The 21,873-nt window shown below is 38.7% G+C and overlaps 1 protein-coding gene across 12 annotated transcripts in view; it reads right to left on the reverse strand.

The window, feature by feature from the left end:
• Positions 1-21,873, reverse strand: part of RBMS1 (RNA binding motif single stranded interacting protein 1) — a 211,357-nt gene that overhangs the window by 17,717 nt on the left and 171,767 nt on the right. For all 12 annotated transcript variants that reach the window (XM_054699778.1, XM_054699777.1, XM_054699781.1 and 9 more), the window contains exons 4-6: positions 17,873-17,964; positions 8,961-9,118; positions 6,980-7,059 (exon numbers count right to left, since the gene is read on the reverse strand). In XM_054699778.1, coding sequence (XP_054555753.1) covers positions 6,980-7,059; positions 8,961-9,118; positions 17,873-17,964 — 330 coding nt within the window. The remainder of the gene's footprint in view (positions 1-6,979; positions 7,060-8,960; positions 9,119-17,872; positions 17,965-21,873) is intronic.

A 21,873-nucleotide genomic window follows, 5' to 3' on the forward strand; every position in this document is an offset into this window, starting at 1 on the left:
AATACTTACTGCAAAGGAATATTGCCCACCCCCCACCCCAGTCCTTAGAATATTAGCTGTTGTTACACTACAAGGACAGGAGGAGCTCAAAATTTGAAGCTCCTTGCCTTTGAATTCTTAAAAACTTTTGGTTCAAACCTTCTAAACACTTTAAGGGACTGGCTGGTTTTCGTGAGAATTGATTCTTCGAGATTTAATGAGCTGGCTAGGGCTGCTGCCTTGGCTTCACAGAGAATGAAGAAATGTTCAACTTGTCGTTAAGGATAAAGCTACCAGCAAATAAATGCCTTTTAGAAAACTTCCATAGTAACACATCATCCACTTGAGATCCTTAGGCTTTAATAAAATCTTACTCCACTGTATACTGTTCCTTACTGGCAGAACTTGAGAGCAAAAAGGTTTAAAGCTGATTCGAGGGGCTTGCGGGGGGCTGGGTGTGATCTACGGTATCAGCAACTGCCTGAAGGCAGCCCCATCATAGGCCAGACATTCAAAGCATCTTTGGCTAAAACACCGGCACTTTTTAAAAACTAGACTTCCCTCCTTGGTGAAGAATGAGTTTTAGATTCAGATCTCACCCCACTGACCCCCAGGTCTACAGCAGCATCTCTACATTCATGGCAGCTACTGCTCCCGAGAGTGGAGTCCCTGGAGAGCGCATCTCAAGGGCAGGTGCCTGCAGGCCATGTGTACTGGGAGAGGGAAACAAACACAATCATCCCAAAGGTACGATCATACTGTCCTAAAGGTACCAGGGGTATCACACATCTTCAAGCATTTCTTTTGTTCCAGAGCTGCCAAAACCTTCTGTTTTTACAGAGTAATAATGCTTAAGATAAACACTCAGGGAACAAAATGGGCAATAAAAAAAAACCTCTGAAAGATCTCCAACCTTTTTACTAGAATCATAATTTTCCCTCTAAACATTGCCTTTTCTGCCTCCTGGCACAGGACAATGTCCAAATAATCACTTATAAAAGGATTATGAAATGCGCGTCAGCACTGTTTTCAAGTCCTGCTACGCACATGCCTAACTTACAGTTAGGAGATGTAAAAGGATATGTACAACAGGTGGAGGCCTTCGACTAGAGCCAGGTTCACAAGACAGCTCACTGTACTTACTTCTTGACACAGAGTTTTGGGCACCGAGGCACACTGATGCCAACATGGCCCCGAGCAGCCATCAGCGCTTGCAAACCCCACGACTGGACTTTCCCACCCAATTCTCTCCCCTGTGCACACAGGGACTTATTCAAACTCTATTATTGTCATGGAGAGGTCCAGGAAGAGAAATGGGGGTTCACACTGCCTCCTGCACCAGCAAGGACACATATGGCCTTTGTCACAGAGTGTGCAGGCTTCCCACCAAGGCAAATGAACAGGCACAGGGCGAGTCCCAGATCACATGTGATGTTCGTCTTTTCAGACACCGCGCACTCTTCCAGGAAAGTACCAGAGAAGCATTTTCTAGACAATTCCCCGGACTATGGCCATGTGACAGTATTTTTGCCTTGGGCATGTATCCTAATTTGGACTCAATTCTACATAACTAAAACTTCCCATCTTTTGTTTCTAAGACACACTGTGATGTAAACCATCACAATCAAATAAATATGAAGCAGTTATTGTAAACCTCTATAAAAATTTACCTAGTTTCACAAAGAAGTCATTGGTTCTTTTACCCTGGCTGGGGACCTCTCAAGCAAATCTGACTTTACTGCAAATCAGTTCACACTCAAAACTAAGGCACATCCAAGGACAAGAGAATGCTTCAAGTTTTCAGGGAAAAAATGAGAGATTGGTTGAAAAGTGTAAGGAAAGGTCATAGGAGGAAGTTTTTCAACATAAACTATATGTACATAAGTAAATTTGCTAGAAAAAAAAGTAAAATCAGATGTAGAAGCGCAAGTCTTTTAGAAAAGGCAATTTCAGAAAATAGATTGCATTGAAATTGTGATGTGATATGTTGGAGTTCTACAGAACTCTACAGAGGGACCATGCTGTGTTCCCTGCCCTAGACCCGGGTGGAGTATGTCAGGCATGGGGGACCCAACCACATCACCCTGGTATGAAAAAACTTGTTGGCAGATGAGATGTGACAACTCATGTCCAGAGCTGACGCCTTCCTGCTTGTTAGCCTTCCAGTCACTTAAAAGTATCACATTTGAGTCACTGTTCAGTTTTACTCATTTTCACAAAATATTTTTTGGGGGACTGTCTCAGATGGGTTTTATTTTTGTGCTTAGCGCCAATGTCCATAGGCAAACTGCCATTCGTACAAGGGTCTGAGTACTCTGACAGAAACCATCTTGGATAATTCAGCTTATGCCAGTTGAACAAGTTGCATCATTAAATAAACCATCCCCTGAGTGTATTTATGAAATGCTATGTCAGCTGAGCAATGAGCACACATTATTTAAATATTAAAGCAGGCTCATTCGATTTACCTTTGCCTGACAGTATTGTTTTTCATTTGGTTCTACTGAATATAATCATATACCCTCCACAGAGAAACCATGTTCTGGAATAGCTATTCCTGTAATTTGAGGGGAGAAAGACTGGTAGTCAAAGATATTTCTAGTATTACATGTACAAAAAGGCTGGGGAAAAGGCCAGGAATTTGAAAACTGTTTCAAATTGTGTTGTGGGTTCTCAAGTCCACTGGGGACTTTTTTGTTGTTTTTGTTAGTTTTGAGGAAAAGCTGAGTTCATTGGAAGGGTGTGCGTCCAACTCCTGCCTAGAGACAATTCAACTTCATTTATCTGCAAATAGGTATCCAGAAAGGTCCTCAAAATAGCCATGATTATTGTGATGAGTTCTACATGAAAATGCTCTTGGACACCACTCAGTAACCTCTGATGATACAGGGCCACACACAGGCTTTCTGTGTCTAGCACAAATTAAAATTAAAACACAGGCCCCTGCTGCCAAAGAACTTGTACTTGGGAACCAAGACTAACACACAAGAAAGATCATTCAGCATTAGAAAGTGGTGTAAAATTAAGCTCTGATTACAAGTAGAACAGCTATTTAACTAGCTGCAAAGGTGCAAAGAATCCTATAATCATTTACAAGTGGTTTGAAAACCAAGGCCTTTTTTGCCCTTGAATGGGTGTGACCAAGAGTCTTCAAACCCACTTCAAAGACATCAGTTAAATGACACAACCTCGTTGAAGTCATTTGGAGAAAAGAAAGTTGTCCAACTTCTATCTTTCATTCAGGGAACTGGTAGACCTCATTTCAGACTGATACATTGTCAAAACAAATGTGATATATTTTTTTTTCCTTCTCAAACTTTCTTGTTGCACGCAAGAATTAATTGAGAAAGTAAAGCTGGGTGAGTAAGCAGCCTTTCAAGGAGAATAATACTTCAGAGTCCTGACTACCTAGAGACGTGAAGTCCACTGTGCAGAGACACTAAACTCAGACCGATGGCACAAGGTTTTACAAAAGACTCCCATGTAAGAAAATTTCTCCCTTGTTTTTACTAGGTCGTAGGATGAAAACATCCCTTCTTCCTTTCAACTCAACTGGTGATGGGAACACAAAACAAACAGAAGTTCTTAAGATTGAGTTCCCTGGAATAGCGTACATCCAGGTCGTCCATTTTATGTTCCAAAGCCTTTCTTGTAGGCAATTAGAGCTCACATTTAGCCATGTAAACCATGGTTTTAGTATTATACAAACTAAATACTAAACCAGGTTTTAGTATTATACAATAAAACGCATTCTAATATCACATATATTTACAAACAGGTTTTCTATGAAGTGAGACTCAACAAAATAGAGAAAATTAAAGCAAATCCCTAATCAGCTATGTGGGTAAAAATGGAGACCTGGGGCTATAGTGAAATAAGTCCTGGACACCGGTAATACAAGCACAGCCTAGCAAATGGAAGAAAAGTTCAAACGTTTTTTGGTTTGTGGCCAGCTACTAAGCACGCTAGCTTACAACAGGTACCACTGTTTTGGTGTAGTGTAGTAAAATTTATACAAAACCAACAAACATTTGTGCTGCTTAGTATGGGTTCAAGTACTGTGTTCGGCATAACAACAGAAAGATGAGAAAATAGTTTCTGCCTCTGAGGAGCTTCCAGTGTAGTGGACTAACATGTGATATAGGAGGGTGTCCTCAGGGTGCTAAGCAAACAGGAGGTAACCCAATGGGGACTGGAACAGGTCTGTGGCAGTGCGGCTGATCCCAGAGTCCTTGCAGGATAAGGAGGGGCAGCCAGAATAAAGGGAATGAAGAAATCATGTGAGAGAAAAAAAAATGTGGTGACATGGTGTGTTAGGAATTGAAGTTCAGTAGTGGAGAGGATCACGAGGGAGACAGGACTGGAGATGTACGCAAAAGCCCCTCCCTGTCTCTCTAGGGTGCCTGGATATTTTCTGTGGGGGGAAGTGACTCCATGGCTAGTGTTTTATCAGAACCTCTTGGCTGCAGTCAGGGAGGATTTCTGAGAGAGGAAGGACTAGAGATAGGGTAGGCAATTAGTAGGTGATTGTGAGGGTGTAGGCGATAGATAAGGGGTTAAACCAGGCAGTGGTAGGAGGGATGAAAGGGAGCAGGGAGATTTTAGAAATAATCAGGAAGAAATACAAGGACTAGAATGACTGTGTGTGAGAGATGATGGATGGAAGGGGAGGGGATGCCCAGAATGATTCAGTCCTGGTTCCTGGCTTGGTGCCTGAGTGGGTATTGGTAACAATAACGGGGATAAGGACAACAAGAAGAGGAGGAGGACGAGAGGGAGAGGGGGACTAATTTAGTCTTAAAAAAGTAAGAATGGCCGGTAACTGAGGTCAGGCAGCCTGAGTGTGGCTCAACCCAGAGAGCCTGAGGTTCAGGAGAAAAGCCAGGATAAGAGATGAATGTTGGACAGTCATCTGAACAGAAGTGGTAGCTGAAATTTTGAGGGTGAATAACAATCTATCAGAATTGGGAGCCAAGGATAGAGTTCAGGGAAACACAAATAATTAGAGTACAGGGAAGAAACAAGACCGCAGAAGAGAAGGAATTAACACAAGATGAGAGGGAAATAGATAGGTGAAAGAAATCAAAGGACATATGAGGAATCAGCTGCTTCTATTTCCCTCTCATCTTGTATTAATTCTCTTCTGTGGTCTTGTTTCTTCCCTGTAGACACAGCATGACAAAGATGGAGACCCTCCTCAGTTGATAAACAGGATGTATGTGACTTGAATTGTGTCCCCTCCACTGCTCACCCCCTCCCCCCAAGATGGAGCTTTACCTCGCAGTATCTCAGAATGTGACCTTATTTAGAGGTAGGACTTTGAAAGGAGATTAACGATCTAGGATGGGTCTGAATCCAATGACTGGTGTCCATATAAAGGGCAAACTGGACACACCTGAGACAGATAAGCATAGAAGAAAGTCATCTGCCTGAAATATATCCTTCCTTCATAGGCCTCCCTAGGTGCCAACCCTACTGATACCTTGACCTTGGACTTCCAGTCTCCAGAACTGAGCCAATATGCTTCTACTTAAGCCTCCCAGGTTGTGGTAGTAGCCCCACAGATTAATTAAGTTTATCAAGAGCAATTTCCATTGCACAACAGGAGACAAGTTGGAAGATGGAAAGTTGACATGTGAACAAGAGGTGAGGAAGTGAAGACCCTACTTTTGAAAGGTTTACAGGAGGGCCTAGAGAGGAGCACAATGCTCAGCTAGTTCAAGATCACAGAAATCCGAACCATCTCCAAGACAAGTAGCTTTTCCTAGATTTTTTTATAATTTAAAATTATGGACATAAAGTATCTTAGTTTTGTTCATTGTATTCTATGATTTTAAAGATGCTCATAGTAGTCATGCTCACATTTTAATCCTCATATTGTTTATTTGTACATTTTTCTCTCCTTTTATGTCTTGCCGTAAGACCTGTTATTAATTGGAAATAAAAAGCAACAGACTGAAATTATAACCGAGGGAGGGGAAACTGGCAGAGCAAGGCCACAGCTTTGAACCCCTTGTCCTTGAAACTTTAGTGGAAGAGGGTGGCAAGAATGGTGTAGGTCTCTGTCAGGAGGAAGCAGAAAGTTGATTTGACTGGTGTCCATATAAAGGGCAAATTAGACACACCTGAGACAGATAAGCATAGAGGAAAGATGATGTGAAGACTCACAGAAGAAAGTCATCTGCAAGCAAAGGGGGGATGCCTGAAATAGATCCTTCCTTCATAGGCATTTCCACCTGGTGACCTCAATTTTATTCATCAATAAGGAAGTAAAATCTGCTCAGAGTTGGGGGTAGAGGCTAGGATAGGGACAGTGGAGGCTGGTGAATTTTGAAATCTCTTAGGGAAGGCTGATGGTTGATGCTGAGGCTGGGAAAGCCTCTCCCTACCCGGGTATGATGGGAGCAGTGAAGTTGGACAGGTGTGATCAGGGTTGCTAATCAAGTGGTTTTAGTGCTCAAAATGGTGACCAGACCTGGTAGTGATGTGAAGGAGGCAATGAAAGGCCAATGAAGAGTAAAAATGGAAGGACCCCTTTGTATTTCAGTACAGGGTTAGTCAGAGCTGGTGTGAGCATTATCTTGGGATAAAAAGCTCCTGAGCTACCATGTTCTTGGTCAGAGTAGCCTAAAGCAGAGCACTGGAAGGAAGATGCCACCAGGGAATGGACAGAAAGGCCATAGGATGGTAAGGGGAGGGGAGTAACACGTGTTGAAGTTGTTCAGGACAAAGGTAGGAGCTGGGGTGCAAAGCACCACAGTCCTCAAAGGATAATGTCTGCATCAGAGGACAGGCTACTGTGGGTCAGTGAGCTTCTGGGCCTGCTTCCTTCATATTGAAACCCCACATTTGGGGAGAGGTGAGGTTTTAGGTCTTGTTTCTAGATCCAAAGGAATACGTTTAAAGAACAAAATGAGAGGGTTTGTTTCTGACAGTCATTAGGCGCTAAAATTATACACATATAAAAGACTACTGATAAGAGTTTAGACAAACAACATACCTGAAACTCCAGGTGGCGTCTTAATAAATTTTCCATTAAAATGACCAATAACAGATTCACACTTTTCTGTTGATTCCATCCTATTTACATATAAAAACAGAACATGTATTTAGCAATTTCAGTTTTGTTCTGTGCATGTCAATACATTCTTATTAGTTTATTTGATATAAATACAACCTAACAAAATGAGCTTATCCTATCTTTTACTGTTACTTGTGTACTTCTAATTGTGAAATGACAACTGATAACCACAGACTACAGCCTGAATCATAAATGAAACAAATTACGTACAGAATTCAATATCAAGCATATCAAATGTGTATCTTTTTCCTACATGTTAGAAAATTAACAACAGATTTTTTAGTCATGATATTGAATTTAAAAAATTGATGGTTAAAACAACTTGTACATTTACTACTTGCTAGAATATTGGTCATTTTAAAGATGGTCTTTCCTTTTACAAAGGCACGATAACAACTACTGTTGATCAGAGTGTCATTTGTTAATATTAATTTCAAGTTTAAAATTAAGTTAGAAAAGTCAATTATGAACTTCTTTTTCATTTTGGCTTTAGAGGAGTAAGTAAGGAGTAGAGGCTAGCTTTATAACTTACGTCACATCTGTAGGAGGCTAAAAACACTTAAGAAACATTGAATAATCTCAAAATACATGACATAACTGGACTACTCAGAGTTTCACTTTAGTTTTAGTGGTTAGTAACAGTTTTAAAAAGTAACGGAATTGAATTGAGTTCCATCTTTAAGGTACAAGTGAAACAACGTGATCTGTTTTCAGAAAAACACCCACACAGGTGACAATTTTTATTTATTTTTTTTTTTACAGTTTTCATATTTTATAATTACTGATATTTTAGCACTGCCTGTTTGTAGTACAGTACAATTTATTATTTATTTATTTATTTTTAAATGGCACTAAGTCCTTCATTGTTTCTCCTGGATTCTTTTAACCATGAACAATATACACTGGAAATCAAGTAGTTTTGGTAAGTTTGGACCTGTAGAAAATTTTAGCGTTAAAAAATTTTCTGGCCTAACAGAAAGAGAAATGGCTTTTACAAATTACTTGATGTTTCTTCATTATCTGGCAGCCCATGACAATGAAAATGTCTGTCTCAATTTTCTCACACGTAAAATAGATTAGCTTTGTTGATCTTAAAGGCTGTGGTACATATAGTGCTTGTCATCAAACATGACAATATATAACTGTAAACCTTTCCTCCAAAATGAAAGTCAATAACTGAAAACATGTAGACATTATGTAACGTCAAAGTATTAATGAGTTCCTAAGTAAGATCAGGTTTCGGACATGGGCTTTTGAAACAGAACTGTGTCAAAAATCAAGACTCCCTTCTAGTTAGGATTTTTCCTTTAGAAACCAAATGAAGCACTATACTGAACTATCCTTTCTGGGGAGGAAGGGATTAAAAATAAAATGGAATGAGTGGACACCTACAACATTTTACTTCTTAAAGAATCTTTAGTAAGATGATAAAATGTTAGAACTGGATTCACAATTGATTAAATTAGTGCCATACCTATCAATGATTTACTTTCTGAATTACTTCACTGAAAAATCTAAATCACTGGCTTGCTTGATGATGAATCAAATGTTTACCTGAGAGAACACACCAATTTACTGACAACATTTAGGAGGCTGCAACTGTTATGTTATAGGCACCCTGATCTTATCAGTCAGAATATGAAGGTTGTACTTTCAAATTACTGTTCATGTGCTAGTTTCATGTTCTGAGTCACAAAAGGTTTACTGTTCGGATAAATATTTTAGGTTTAAGAATCCTAATGAACTTCCAAATCATCTGTGAAAATGCAAACCAACATTTGGTGTAACTGGCTGCCTAACACTGGCTCAAATTTTTTCTTATTGCTCTATTTTTATTTTCCAGGAAACTTAGCAGCACTATTGTTTTTGATGTAATATTAAGATAGTGCACCATACTTACCTAGCAAAGCCAACACCACGACTTGTACCACTGGAATCACGTAGTATCCTTGTAGAAATAACTTGTCCAAATGGTTTGAGCATATTTTCAAGCTCTTGCTCATCCATGGACAGTGGCAAATTAGAAATATATAGGTTGGTAGGATCTTGTTCCTGTTGCTAAAACATAACAGAATCATCAATTAATTTCTAATAGAAGATGAAATATTTAACACACCAACTTTTAGCCATTCTCCTGCTCAGGTCCTTTAAAAACGAAATCATAGGGACTACAGAATATCCAAGTGTCACCTTGGACAATTTGTGCAGCAGGGACATGATTCCCACAGAGCCACGTTTAGCAGATTTGGAAGTGGAACTGCTGGCAGGCGCTGCTGACTTGGGGAGGATGCCCTCATGGAACCACAACTCTCAGCTATTAGCAGCATTCCCAAAATAACCAACCTCTCCTCTGCTACTATTTTTAGGAGTCCATTTCAAGCACACTGTTACACAGGAGGCTATTCCTGCTAATAATTCAATCCAGAGGCATATGACAATTTCTGGATCAGGTCATCTAAAATCCAGTAAGGGCTTTGCTCAAATGCCCTTCCTCTGCTCTACAGCAGAGTCCTTACTACTGTTTGAGTCATGAACATCGATAGGAAAAGGAGAGTTCCTAAATGAACCACAACTAAAAACATGGGGCAGAATGAATTTTAGAATCTGGGAAAAACTAAACTCAGGAGTAGACAGGGGAAGGTTTGGTTGTGTTTCGTTTTGTTTTTTACTCAGAATGATCCAGTGGCCTGTAGTGATGGAATTACCTGCAAGCTTATTAGAAATACAGAATCTCAGGCTCTATCCCAGAACCAGAAGCTGCTTTTTAATGAGACTTTTCAGGTGATTCATAAGCATCTGAAAGTTCCCAAAAGCAATGACTAGCTCATTTCCCACTTTTTTCTTTGCTGAGGTAAAATCAGCTGAAACCAAAGATAGAAACTGAATTTTCTGAGCACCATTAGCTGCTATTTCACGAAGCGTATGGTGTTAAAATGCTAAGGAAAAAAGCTAACATGACAACTGGAATATATTTTTACCAAATTAAAATTCACCTTGCAAATTGTAAGATTAGGATATTTGTTAGTCAGGCTTTCCTTTGATCTGATTAATGAATTATATCTTTACATACTCAACTGTGCAAACTTATTTTTTTCAATAAGCACTCTCAATAATGCCATTTAAATGGATGTTTTAACATTAGGCACCAGAATAGTCCACTCACTGTATTTTGATTCCCCAAATGCACAATCCTTTAAAATAGATGTGAAACATAGGCATGTTTGAATCTGTACAGTCTCTACTTTCAAATTACCCTAGCATTAGCTACATCAGAAAAGAAACTTTTCCTTTTATGTAATCTGCAAGTAAAAGTGAACACTGATCTTTTATGCTACACTTACTTTGAAAGATTTAAACCAACAATCTGATATCCTTGGGAAGGGGCAAATACCCCAAAATTAAAGTTATCAAAGTCTGGGAAATTTTGAGCAACAAGAGGAAGCAGTATGTGACCAGTATAGTCCCAAAGGTTCAGAACACAGGCGCTCAGTGTGGGTGGCTCTAAGAAAACTTTTAAAAATTTCAAATATTCAATGGCAAAATGAATACTTCTCTTCATTAGCCCTCCACAAGTACTAAACAAAATGGCAACTATCTATGCTTTTACCTGAAATGAGGAAATTACTTTGTTGCCACTGCTTATCTTACGCTGAGCAAAACCTCCTATTAACAATTACTTAAGGTGTGTCTTTAATATATATAAATTGGAAAATTTTTTTAATAAATGTAGGACAACGACAGATAAAATGCTTTTAAATACAGAGGAAAGTGAAATGGCTTTAAGTATTAAGGTTTCAAAAATTCTTCTGTTTCCACCAACTCTGTTCAATTACTTACAGATCCTCAATTAGCCATCTTTTGTTGACTCTAACCTCCCAAGTCTCTGAAATGTTCTTGGAGCAGAAAAAATTGTATCTGTGCCTGTGGAAATCTGGTCCTTAATCATCCAACCCACAGTGCTCCTTTCTCCCTGAAGGTGGGACCCCAAGAAGCCCTGGAGGCTAATACAGTCAGAAGACACCTCCTTCAACCCCAGGCTGTCAGTACAAAATACCTACAACTCCAGTCCTTGCAGCAGCTTACACTTAAGCAGGGGATGCAGGAAACATGAATGAAATGCTAAAATAGAGATGTGCACAAACTACAATGTAAGGAGACAGAGAAGCTTGTTTTAGGAAGCTTAGGGAAGACTTTCAGAGGGCGAGGCACTGAACTGGAACTTGAGAAATAAACAGAAGTCATAAGGCTGAACCCACAGTGTGAAAAGTTAGCGAAGAGTTTGATTTTTATTCTCAGTCATCGCTGCTTCAACTTTCCCACTTAAGCAATGCGAACAGCCAGGAGAATGACCTTCCTGTCTGTAGGTGAATACAGCCTTACTAGAATGGCAAAATGTCTCTGTGCTTTATCTTTTAAAATTCATGTAAATTTTTGCAAGCTACTCCCAAACCGTTTGTTTTAATATAGAAACAATATTTCTGACCTAATAGATACAAGTCATGGTTATGTGTGATTTCATGTCTTCTGGTGGGTGAGGGGAGAACAGGAGCAAGAAGAGCCACCAGCACGCATATGCTGCAATGAAAAGTCACCCTCTATAAAATGGGGAATTTTGGAGGGGTAAGGAAGTGGGGGCAGTGACCTGATCCAGCCTATCTTATTCAAAGATTTATGAATTATGCTTAGATTCATAATAAAGCTGGGAACTCCCTAATTGAAATATATTAAAATACTCTGGACAAAGATACGGCACTAAAATGTTTCACAAGAAACAAAATTGTGGGCTTTTAAAGGTACAATTATAAAAATAAAGCACATATTTAAGAATATTCATGGGAGAATTGGTCATAGGTGAAGTATTTTTAAAGGGTTGACAATGTAGGTACTAAATAACTTCTAAATCTGTTTTAGATGCTTCTATTAAAATATTAATAAAAATGTTCCTTAACGTCTTGATTCAATTTGAAAGTTAACCAATAATAAAAAGCTAACATTAAAATCCAGAAAGAAATTGAGCTCCTAATCCATTCTCTGAAAAATGAGAAGATTCAATACAGGTAAGTATTTCTTATGATTTTAATGTGTTTGTTTTCAATAGTAATAACTTCATCAATTAGGTTTCTTCGTTTGGAATGACCTTTAGTGCTAATGTTATCTTTCTTTCCAAATGGTGGGCTTAACCTGCAAACATTGCCTACAAAGTTATAATTAAAAACAAACAAACAAGAGGAAACTCCAAGCTGGCAGCACTGGCCACAAAAATATCTAATCCCCAATGTGTCCATGAATTCTAATTACCATACACTCAGTGAGTAGTTCCTGAATGAAGGTAATTTAATTTCTTTAAAATCAGCAACAACCATAACTCTGTTTTATTGCATTCAATGCTATGTCTGAAAAAATAATTATTCTGTAAATTATGGGTGGCCAAACATAAAAATGGGGCCAGTGGGCCTCACTATATCCCTAGGCATGGAAAGGGTTCAATGGCTTCTCTAACAAGTAGAAAACTAGATCCCACATTAGCAGCCATTTATCCCTCTCACAGCCAATGTTGACTTGAGTAGAAAAGCTGGGGTCCCAGATCCCGCATGGTGGAAAGCACTCAGTCATCATCTGAAAGAAATTAACAAAAACCTCCCTGTGCATGTGGACTGGTTCCTAAAATGCAAGAAAGAGACTTGGCAGGAAGACCAGACATCTGTTTTCTCTTGTACTGAATAGGTTCACCAACCAGCAGATAGCTGCTTATGGGCATGTGAATGCAAATGGTTTGAAGGATGGTGGACCTCTGCGAGGAGGGGGGAGTAAATTTCTGCTCCTTTGACTGCCTCTTTACTGAGGAGAGGGAGGAGGGCACTCTTACTACCAGCCAAATAACTTCCAGTGATCCACTGACCCCCCAGCAGGCTGAAGGAGGTACTGCTGAAAGCTCACTGAAACCACTGAATTAACAGGTTGCACTGATACCGATTTGAGTTTTTCTCTTCTTTTACAGATTCTGAACCTTTTATTTTGAAAATGCAAGCATTTGAGACAAATACCAAGTGTAATATAAATAGGAATAGCCTTGGGCTTTTTGGAAATCCTCTTGGTAAGTTTCATTAGGGTACTCGATGGAGGGAACTCAACAAATTTTTTACATGTCTCATTCTTAATTCTCAGTATCTGCCCAAGCTGAAAGGTTTTTCTCTCACTAAGTTGGCTTCTTCGATCATCAGCAAACACTTAATATCTACCATATGCCAGGTACCAAATAAGGCACTGAAAATTAAAGCAGGAATAAGAAATAATCACTGCTGCCTACAGCTCTCCATTTGCAATATTGCAATTCATTTCCATCACCCCCACTCCCCTAGTTGAAAGCCCCCTATTTTTTTTCTGATTACATAAGAAAGCAAGCCTTTCATACATGACAATGTGAATATTCATAACCTTAGAGTATGGTGACTAATTCAGGGCGATGGTAGATCCCCTACTGCCTAACCTTAAGAAACAGATCTAAAGTTCTTTTAAAAACTGCCTGTATGTAAGCCAGAGACATCTTATAGGGGAGGAGGATAGGGGCCTATGGTGATGGTGCACGGGTGAAGGAAATTCTATGGGGACCAAACCTGAGGGAGGGGGAACAAACTTTGTTTAAAAATGGACAATGATGTAAAATACATATATAAAGACACTTTGCCCCCCCCCCGCAAAAAAAATAATATTTTTACACCTAAAAAAAAAAGAAAAAGGCTGCCTTTATCCACAATAGGTGTGTACCAGGGGCTCCTTTTTCCAAACAACATAAACATGCTCAGCCATCTCCAGATACTATGATATCCATTGGCATTATCCTTGGTTCTATGGTACATGATAATGAACCCTCTAGCATGTAAAATACCTTTCATAACTTTGATATAATAAAAACAAAATAGGGTCAGTCATTTTACAGAAACCTGAAGAAATTCATAAAGTACAGTCTTTTGGCCTGTGACCAGAATCTCTGAACCTGTAGATGTTTCCTTCTTTTCAGAGGAAGGGATCATTTTTCCTCTGTCAATTGACTAAGGCTCCTGAGGAGGTCTCAGAACACAGTGCTCATGATCAACCCAAGGGGAAGCGGCATTCAAGGCGCACTGCTGACACAACACACAAGAGCCAAGCTATACACAGTCCAGTTTTGACTAAATGCCTCACAAAGAGTACTACTGGCCTTGAAAAGATGTCTAGGTAAGTGCTCTAAAGAAGGCATCTACATTTCTGCAGAGGCCTTGAGACAATGGGTATACAGCACTCCCACATTCCAGAGAAACCAGACCACCTAAAGAGTCTGCCTAAGAGCTGGCTTGGGAAGCTTAGCTGACCACCCACCTCCTGTCTAAGACAGTGAACATTTACATGGTGAGAACAATGGGCTCACCATCTGTGCCGCTCCCTGTCACCACCAGTTAAGCTAAGGGGGCAGGTGCACAGACCACTTACAAGGCTTGACCTGTGTCCATGAAGTAAGGTGGATACAATGGACCATGTTCCACTTAAACCTGAGAAGTTTAAAAGGCAAAGGGCTGGCTGAAGGGACCCAAAACTACTTTCCCACAGAGCTGACAAATGTAGATGAGGGCAATGCTGGCTACTGGTGCAGCCTTCCAAGGAGGATACCTTGAAGGGCAAGAAGTCCCAGCAGAAAGGGGTTAAAGACAGACCCTGAGACTGTCAGCCTTGAAGACACATATTCCCTACCTTCAAGGATCCAGGGGAGAAAAAGGGGGAGGAAGTTAAGGGATCTCTGGAAATCTCCCAAAGCATTAGGGGGAAAGTGTTAGCTTTTTTTTTTCCCCCTTGACCAGAGAAATCAACACCAGATTATACCATTGCAAGGTTGTGGGGTCTGTCTCCCTTAAAGAGTCAGACAGGTTTTTCTCAATGTGCCCAGAATAGACCTCCTGTCGCCTATGTATAGGAACTAGAGGGCAATTGAGGCCCCAGTTCAGGTCTATTACACCATTAAAGAAGACAGATTGTTTTTGAGTAGAGAAGGCCCTGAAGTTTAGGAGAAATTTCTGTTTTGCCTAAGTCCTACACCTAATCAAAAAAGAAATCACTTCCTAAACTTTTGCCCTTTTCCTAATGGAAGAAGCAATCACTGCTCCCCCCTTTTATGACCTACAAGAATGTTGTTTGGGGGGTCTCAGCCAGTTGAAGGTTGAATCAGTGAACATTTTCCTTCTATCTAAGAATCTCATTTTTTACTTTCAGACTAAGGATGAGGAAAATTCCTCTGTGTTATGTGAAATCTGCCTCCTCTCTCCTTGATGTCCCAGGTCCCTACACACTAGATAAATATCCCTGGTCTGCTCCACTCTTCTGGAATTTACAACCTTGTAATTCTCCATACATATGTCATTAAATTGATTTTTCCTTTGCTATCCTGTTTGATGTTTTGATTATTTGTCTAGCCACAGAAGAACCCAGAGGGGTATGGGATGGTATTGTGTACCCCAACAAGGTCAAAAAATCTTTCCCATCCTTTACCATTGCTCCAACCCTGAGGGGGTTTGAAACTACAAGTTTAGAATACAGAAGAAATTAACCATGCTACTATCCCCACTATAGGCTTACTGCTTAGAGTAGACCTGAGCTAGGGAAAAGGTAAAAGATTTAACATTACATGGCATACAAAATAAGTAGGATTGGACATTTAAGTTATAGGCATCACGCATGAAAATAATATATTCACTTCAAACTGCTAACTAGAATTCCATTTCTCATTATGTCACAATCCCCAATGTCCTGAAATGTAGCCTATTCTTTTTCTATTTCCTATTCCTCTACAGTTTCCAAAAATGAAAATACATGTTACATATTCCTTTGTGTACACACATACTAAATGATGTTAGGATATAAACCTTTAAAACACTGCTTCCCAAATAATAAGGTAGTTAGGAGATAACTACTTTATAGGCGGTGGTTTTTCTCAGTATCAGAAACATCCAGTATACACATCCCTTTTGCTGACTCTCAGCGGAGTTTTCAAAATCTCACCATGATTCCCACATTTTGCAAACTGGATTCAGGATGTAATGTGAGACTCGCCATGCAACATTTCATTTAAAATATTGGATTGAGGCTGGGGTAAATAGAAATGGCTGAAAATGTATTGAAAGGTAATTAAGTCCCATGAAGTCTGGATATGAAAAATCAAGAGGCATTGCACAAAAACAAAACCAGAAAGACCTGAAATGAAAAAAGCAACTGCGGAGACTCTTTAAATAATAAGAGTCATCAGAAAGTCATGGGGACTGCCCTGATCCACCAGAGGAAGAAGCAGTTGCTCTGCAGAGTGAGTTCAAATGGACAGAGGAAAAAAATCTGGACCCTACAGATTTTTGAACTGTGCGATAATATCCCCTGTTTACAGAGGCAGATCAAACACTTTGTACATTATCATGCAACACAGAGTATTGCAATAACTCTTTCAAAGATGTATTAATGTATCTGAATATATTTAGTATATTCATAAACATATTTAAACCTCAATCACTGTCTTTCAACAATGTCATAGGGAACTGCTCAATACTGTGGACAAATAATCTGAAAATCATGGTGCTTAATATTTACAGTTTCTGTTTAATTTTTTTACCCTGGAGTTCAAAAAGATCTAAAATAATTCCAGCTCAATCCAAAGCTGTAAAAATATTAAAAGTCAAGGACAACTTTAAAAGGCGATCCCTTTCATAATTCCTGAAATCTTTATTTACGTTAATTCTTCTTCTCAGGGAAAATCTCTTTCCCGCTAGCTGTATGTGTGTCCTTAGTTACCACCTAAGGCCTTAAGACAAAAGATTCACTTTATCAGAGTCTTGTAAATTCCCTAAATCATCTTTCCTTATGAAGATGTGAATATTCCTCAAGGATTCAGATGTAGCAAAGGACAGCACAAAATTACTTTCCTTTGCACATAAAGAAAAAAGCTAATATAAAACTGTTTGTCTTTTGAAGAGAATACACAGTGTCAAACTTCTGAGTTTTATGCATGAAAATATTTTCCACAACAATACCAGGGCGAGAAGTCAGGAAAACGCTACATAATTATATGAATATCATAAGCACACTACAGATAATGGGTACGATATAACCCCAGTTTACATTTGGACAATAAAAATGGGCATAAATATCAATTCAACAGTACTCCTCATCTAGAATACTACGTTGATAGAAAATGAGCTATGAATACAGCTACTATATGACTACTAAGAGTGGATTTATATCCAAATAATAAACCAATGTCTAAAATTATCTGACTTTTTTATAGAAGAAATTGTACCTGTGCCTTACAATGTATTAAAACTACCAGTAAAGTTATATAAAGTTGTATAAGCATATGTATATAGCAAAGTATGCGCTAAAGTAGACTGCTATTCTTTCAGAATGACATTCAATATACAATACCTTCTTAGGTGATTCTAAAATGAATTTTAGAAAATTTTAATTCCTTGAACACTGATATATTAATTTTTTTTTAAACAGTATACACTTTCAATCCATAAATACCTGAGTACGGGAGAAAGTCTGGGGCAATTTCTCATTTAAATTATGGGGTTATATAATATGCTATGTAAAACTGTATACATTTATAAAACTGCTTTTCACATATAAAATTATGAGGAGCTGTCTCTGGCACACTCACTACTATTCAGGGCCTGGAACTACAAGGCACTGTCTAGAAGCGATGGCGGCTAGGTGGGAGGGAGGAAGAATGGAACTGTGACAGGAAAAGCATGTGTCAGCCTCAGGGACAAAAGAAGCCACTACTGGCCCTCAACTTACCTTTGCCATTTGAGCTTGAACCCCACTGGCCTTTAGGGCAGACACAGCTTTCTGAGCTGCTGCAGGACTGTCAAAGTCGACAAAACCATAACCTGAAACACAAAGCACAGTTGTAAGGCATTATTTTATGATTATGTAAAGAGTAAAAAAATGACTCCACTTGCTTCATGAATCAGGCAACAGAAACAAAACTCTGAGGTCCTGACAGGTCTCAAGCTCAAACAGCCACCAAGCTGTGTCCTCCTACATCTGCTCGTCCCTACCTATCATGGGCAACTTTCCCTTCAAACTGAAAACAACAAACACACAGCTTTTCCAGATTTCTTTCTCAGGTGTTCTGTAGTTATTGAAAAAGGAAAAAAAAAACATTTCAGTTACCAACCAATGTTTAAAAAAAGGAAAGAAATCAACTTCAGAGAAACAGCATTCTTACTGTTTCTGTAAGAAAGATGGAGCCATCCTAACAGAACTTACAGAGGACAGAAATAACTTAATCTGGAGATTAAGCTTTATTTTTCAAGTTAACTACAATCACGAGATAGCCAAAATATTAATGATCTAAACTTTAGTTCTTGGTTAAAAATATCATTACATATTTACCTAAAAATACAGCTCATGATCTCCCTTCAAAAGAAAGGGGGTTTACCTTCTAAATACCCAAAATAGCTGTTTCAGCAGTTCATGCCCTAAAGTCTAAAAACAGAACATAACAAAACAAACAACCTTCTAAGAGAGGCCCTGGTTCAAAGCTTATTTATCCATAGCTTTACAAACATTTTAAACAAGATGGTCATCTGTTTTTTCTGGCCACAACAAATCAAAAGCAGGAAATTAGGGGAAAAGGGGCTGGGTTAAGTAGGCCTCATACAAAATAAGCATATGGATGGTATCCAGCAGTGAAAATTAATAGCAAGCAATAAAAGAGAAAAATTATACAAAGAATAGGACTTATGCAATAGAAGATCAAACAGCCCCATGAATCTCAACTGATCCCATGAGCACAGTTCTATTGAAATAGGCAATCACTGATTTTTCATTGTGAGAACTCTGAAGTTGTTGAGAAAAGGTTAAATTATATTTAGTACACCATTTAAAAGATCAGAGTACCAGGCAAAAATATCAACAGAAATTTTCTGGGAAGCCAAACCTATTATAAAACTAATTTGACATGAATAAGAACATTTTGAAAGAAGTATTATTTGGAGGTTGCATAGAGGAGGGATAGGTCCTAATATTTTATAGATATTATAAAGATATAGTAATTTTGACAGCAGGGTAGGCTCAAAATAGACAAATGTACATATCAAGAAGGCTAAACAGAGAGCTCAAAAATAGTCCAAAGGTCAGTTTGCAGTATTAGTGCCAAAAATATTGCCTGGTAACAAAATAAGTTGTAATGAAATAGAGAAGACAATCAATTACAGAAATAGATGTTTTAGGAGAAATGAGTGTTAAAGTCGAAGCAAGAAGCAGCTTCCTTATATTACTTGGAATTGGATTGAAGTAGGCTTAATTTGATTTAGACAGTGGAGAAATAGCCAGGCTGGAACGGAAAAGAAGAGGTTGATCCAGGTAAAAGCAGAGAATGCAACTCAAATGCCAGGTTAGAAATTAGGTTAAACATATTTTAGATGTTTTTAGAAATCTGCTGTTAACGCTAATTTGCCATCCCTCTACAGAGGCACACACAGGCACTCATACATATTTTATTACCAAACACAATTTTAGCAGGTCATAAATGAACACCCAGCTACACTGAAATGATGTAATTTTAAATAATGGTTATTTAATTTTGCCCCCCAGTTTTATTGTTGTCAATAAATTACAATAAACAGAACATCTCAATTTTTTTTATTGTAGTTGAAAACTATTATCCACCCAGGTACTACTAGTATTATTTTGTTATTTTCTTGCTAGGAAAAATCCACAATGGTTCTATTTTAGTGAATTGTTTACATCCATTTCTGGCTTTTCCCAATGCTTACCACATAGTTGTTTCATAAATATTTGCTGAAAACAAAGATAATAGAAGCATGTGCTGTTGTGTGTCTCCCATTTTCTCTATGTTGTTACTTTACAGTGATAGAAGACTATGTAAAATTAGGTTATATAGGCTCAGTGGGTTTCATTATATAAATTGTACAAAGATGTTTTAAAATGAAGATAGAATTCACTAAATCACACAGCACCCTCTGACTGGATCCCCAGGAGGACTTTTCTCAGATCTCAAGATGACAGCTTACTCCTGCCTCCTAGATTTTCCTTCACATTGTGATTACTGAATTTATGCATTCTACTTTTGCTTTGAACACTAGCCAACATAAGGCCACTGTAATATCCTTAGATTTCCTGCTCTTGCCCTTATTTTCCCTTTGGTTTGTTTTCTCTTCAACTCTGCAAGTGCACAGTGGTGCATGTATGAAAGCGTGTTTTCTGGTCTTGTATCAAACTGAACATTAATGATTAATCAATCAATCAATGTCACATTCTTCATGAGTTTTGTTTTTGGTGGGGTGAGCCCGAGCTGCCTCATACACCAATGTGAAAAATCATTTAAATAGCTTTCTTAGCTAAAAACTGACAAAAAATGAAATGTGAAAGCACAACTAAATTGTGACTTTTTAAAATTTAATAACTAAGGTATATGTTATTCAGAGCAATTACTCCTTCAGCTTAATTTTGTCTTTTGGTTGTCAGCTCCAAAATGTTTTGTGACAAAAAATGTTGTGTGACCTCTATTATTTCTCATTTCCATTATTTCTCATTTCTCATTTTGATTTGTTCAGTCTCAAAAAATTAGTACATAAGAACTTTTCATTTATGCCCAATACTCGATGAATCTATTTATCCATTCACCTACCTAACCTTACATTACTGATAACCTGGATAACATGTTATAGATCTTTATTATGAACTACATTAAATGTTATTTCTTGTCGTTTGTCCTGAAATTCCTTTTTTTTAAAAGATTTATTATTTATTTTTATATAAGAACTGGGGTACAGGCCAGAGGCATGGGAGGGTGAGAGAATTCACCAGAGACAGAGCTGGGAGCAGAACAGACAGACAGAAAGCACTGCTGAGGGGAGCAGTGGGTGAAACAGGAGAGGTCTGCCACGCCATGTGGGAATCTCCCTGGCCGACCAGGAATCGAACCCGCGCTTCAGAGGCTGCAGATTGCTTCACAGCTCTGCGCCACCGGGGAGGCCCCTGAAATTCCTTTTTTAAGTAATCTCTCAGTATAGGAATTTATAAGCCTATTCTTACTCTTTTCCCTCACCCACTCAGGAGAAATCTGTTGACATCTATTGCTGAGAGGCTTGTCTGAGGCTGAGAGCCCTAGAATAAGCACCATCTTTGCCCCCACAGGAGACAGTTATGTCCTGAGACTTGCTTTAAGTGAGAGTTCCAGCAGACGTTATATTGAAAATCAGTTCTGAATTACTCCAACCCCTATTTCAAAGCCCCACATATCTCTGCACTTATCGTTGGACCCTTTTTAACTGTTAGGGTTTTGTATTATAGTGTTAGGTTTCGTAGTAGTATTTTAGATGATGTTGAGCATTTGGTATAATTTTGACTTCTAGAGAATAGTTTGCTTGGAGAGGCATGTAAATTTCTCAGTACAGTGACAGCATAAAGAATGCCACCAGGGAGGCCACTGTGTCCCAGCCCCCACTTACCTAGGGCAGCCCTGTTGTTTAACACACTGATCTGCCGTGTAAGACTGATTTATTTACTTGGGGGTGCAGAGGTACAGTTATGCAATAAAACCACTTGCCTACTGTAATTCCTCTCTTGGTTTGAAAGAAATGTTAGAGATCAGCTTCCTGTTTTTTGCCAGCAAGAGTTCATTTTTGTTTAGAAAACCAAAAGATTTTTTCTGGGCTCCCAAATCACTTGCAAATATGTTAAGTAAGACTCATTTTGGCAACTAAGTATATACATTTTAGTCTACAATTTGACTCTCTGTAGTTCATTTAAAATATTTATAGAGCACC

Source organism: Talpa occidentalis, unplaced genomic scaffold, assembly GCF_014898055.3.
Source record: "Talpa occidentalis isolate TD23 unplaced genomic scaffold, MPIMG_talOcc4v2.1 talOcc4.3, whole genome shotgun sequence".
Classification (NCBI taxonomy): domain Eukaryota; kingdom Metazoa; phylum Chordata; class Mammalia; order Eulipotyphla; family Talpidae; genus Talpa; species Talpa occidentalis.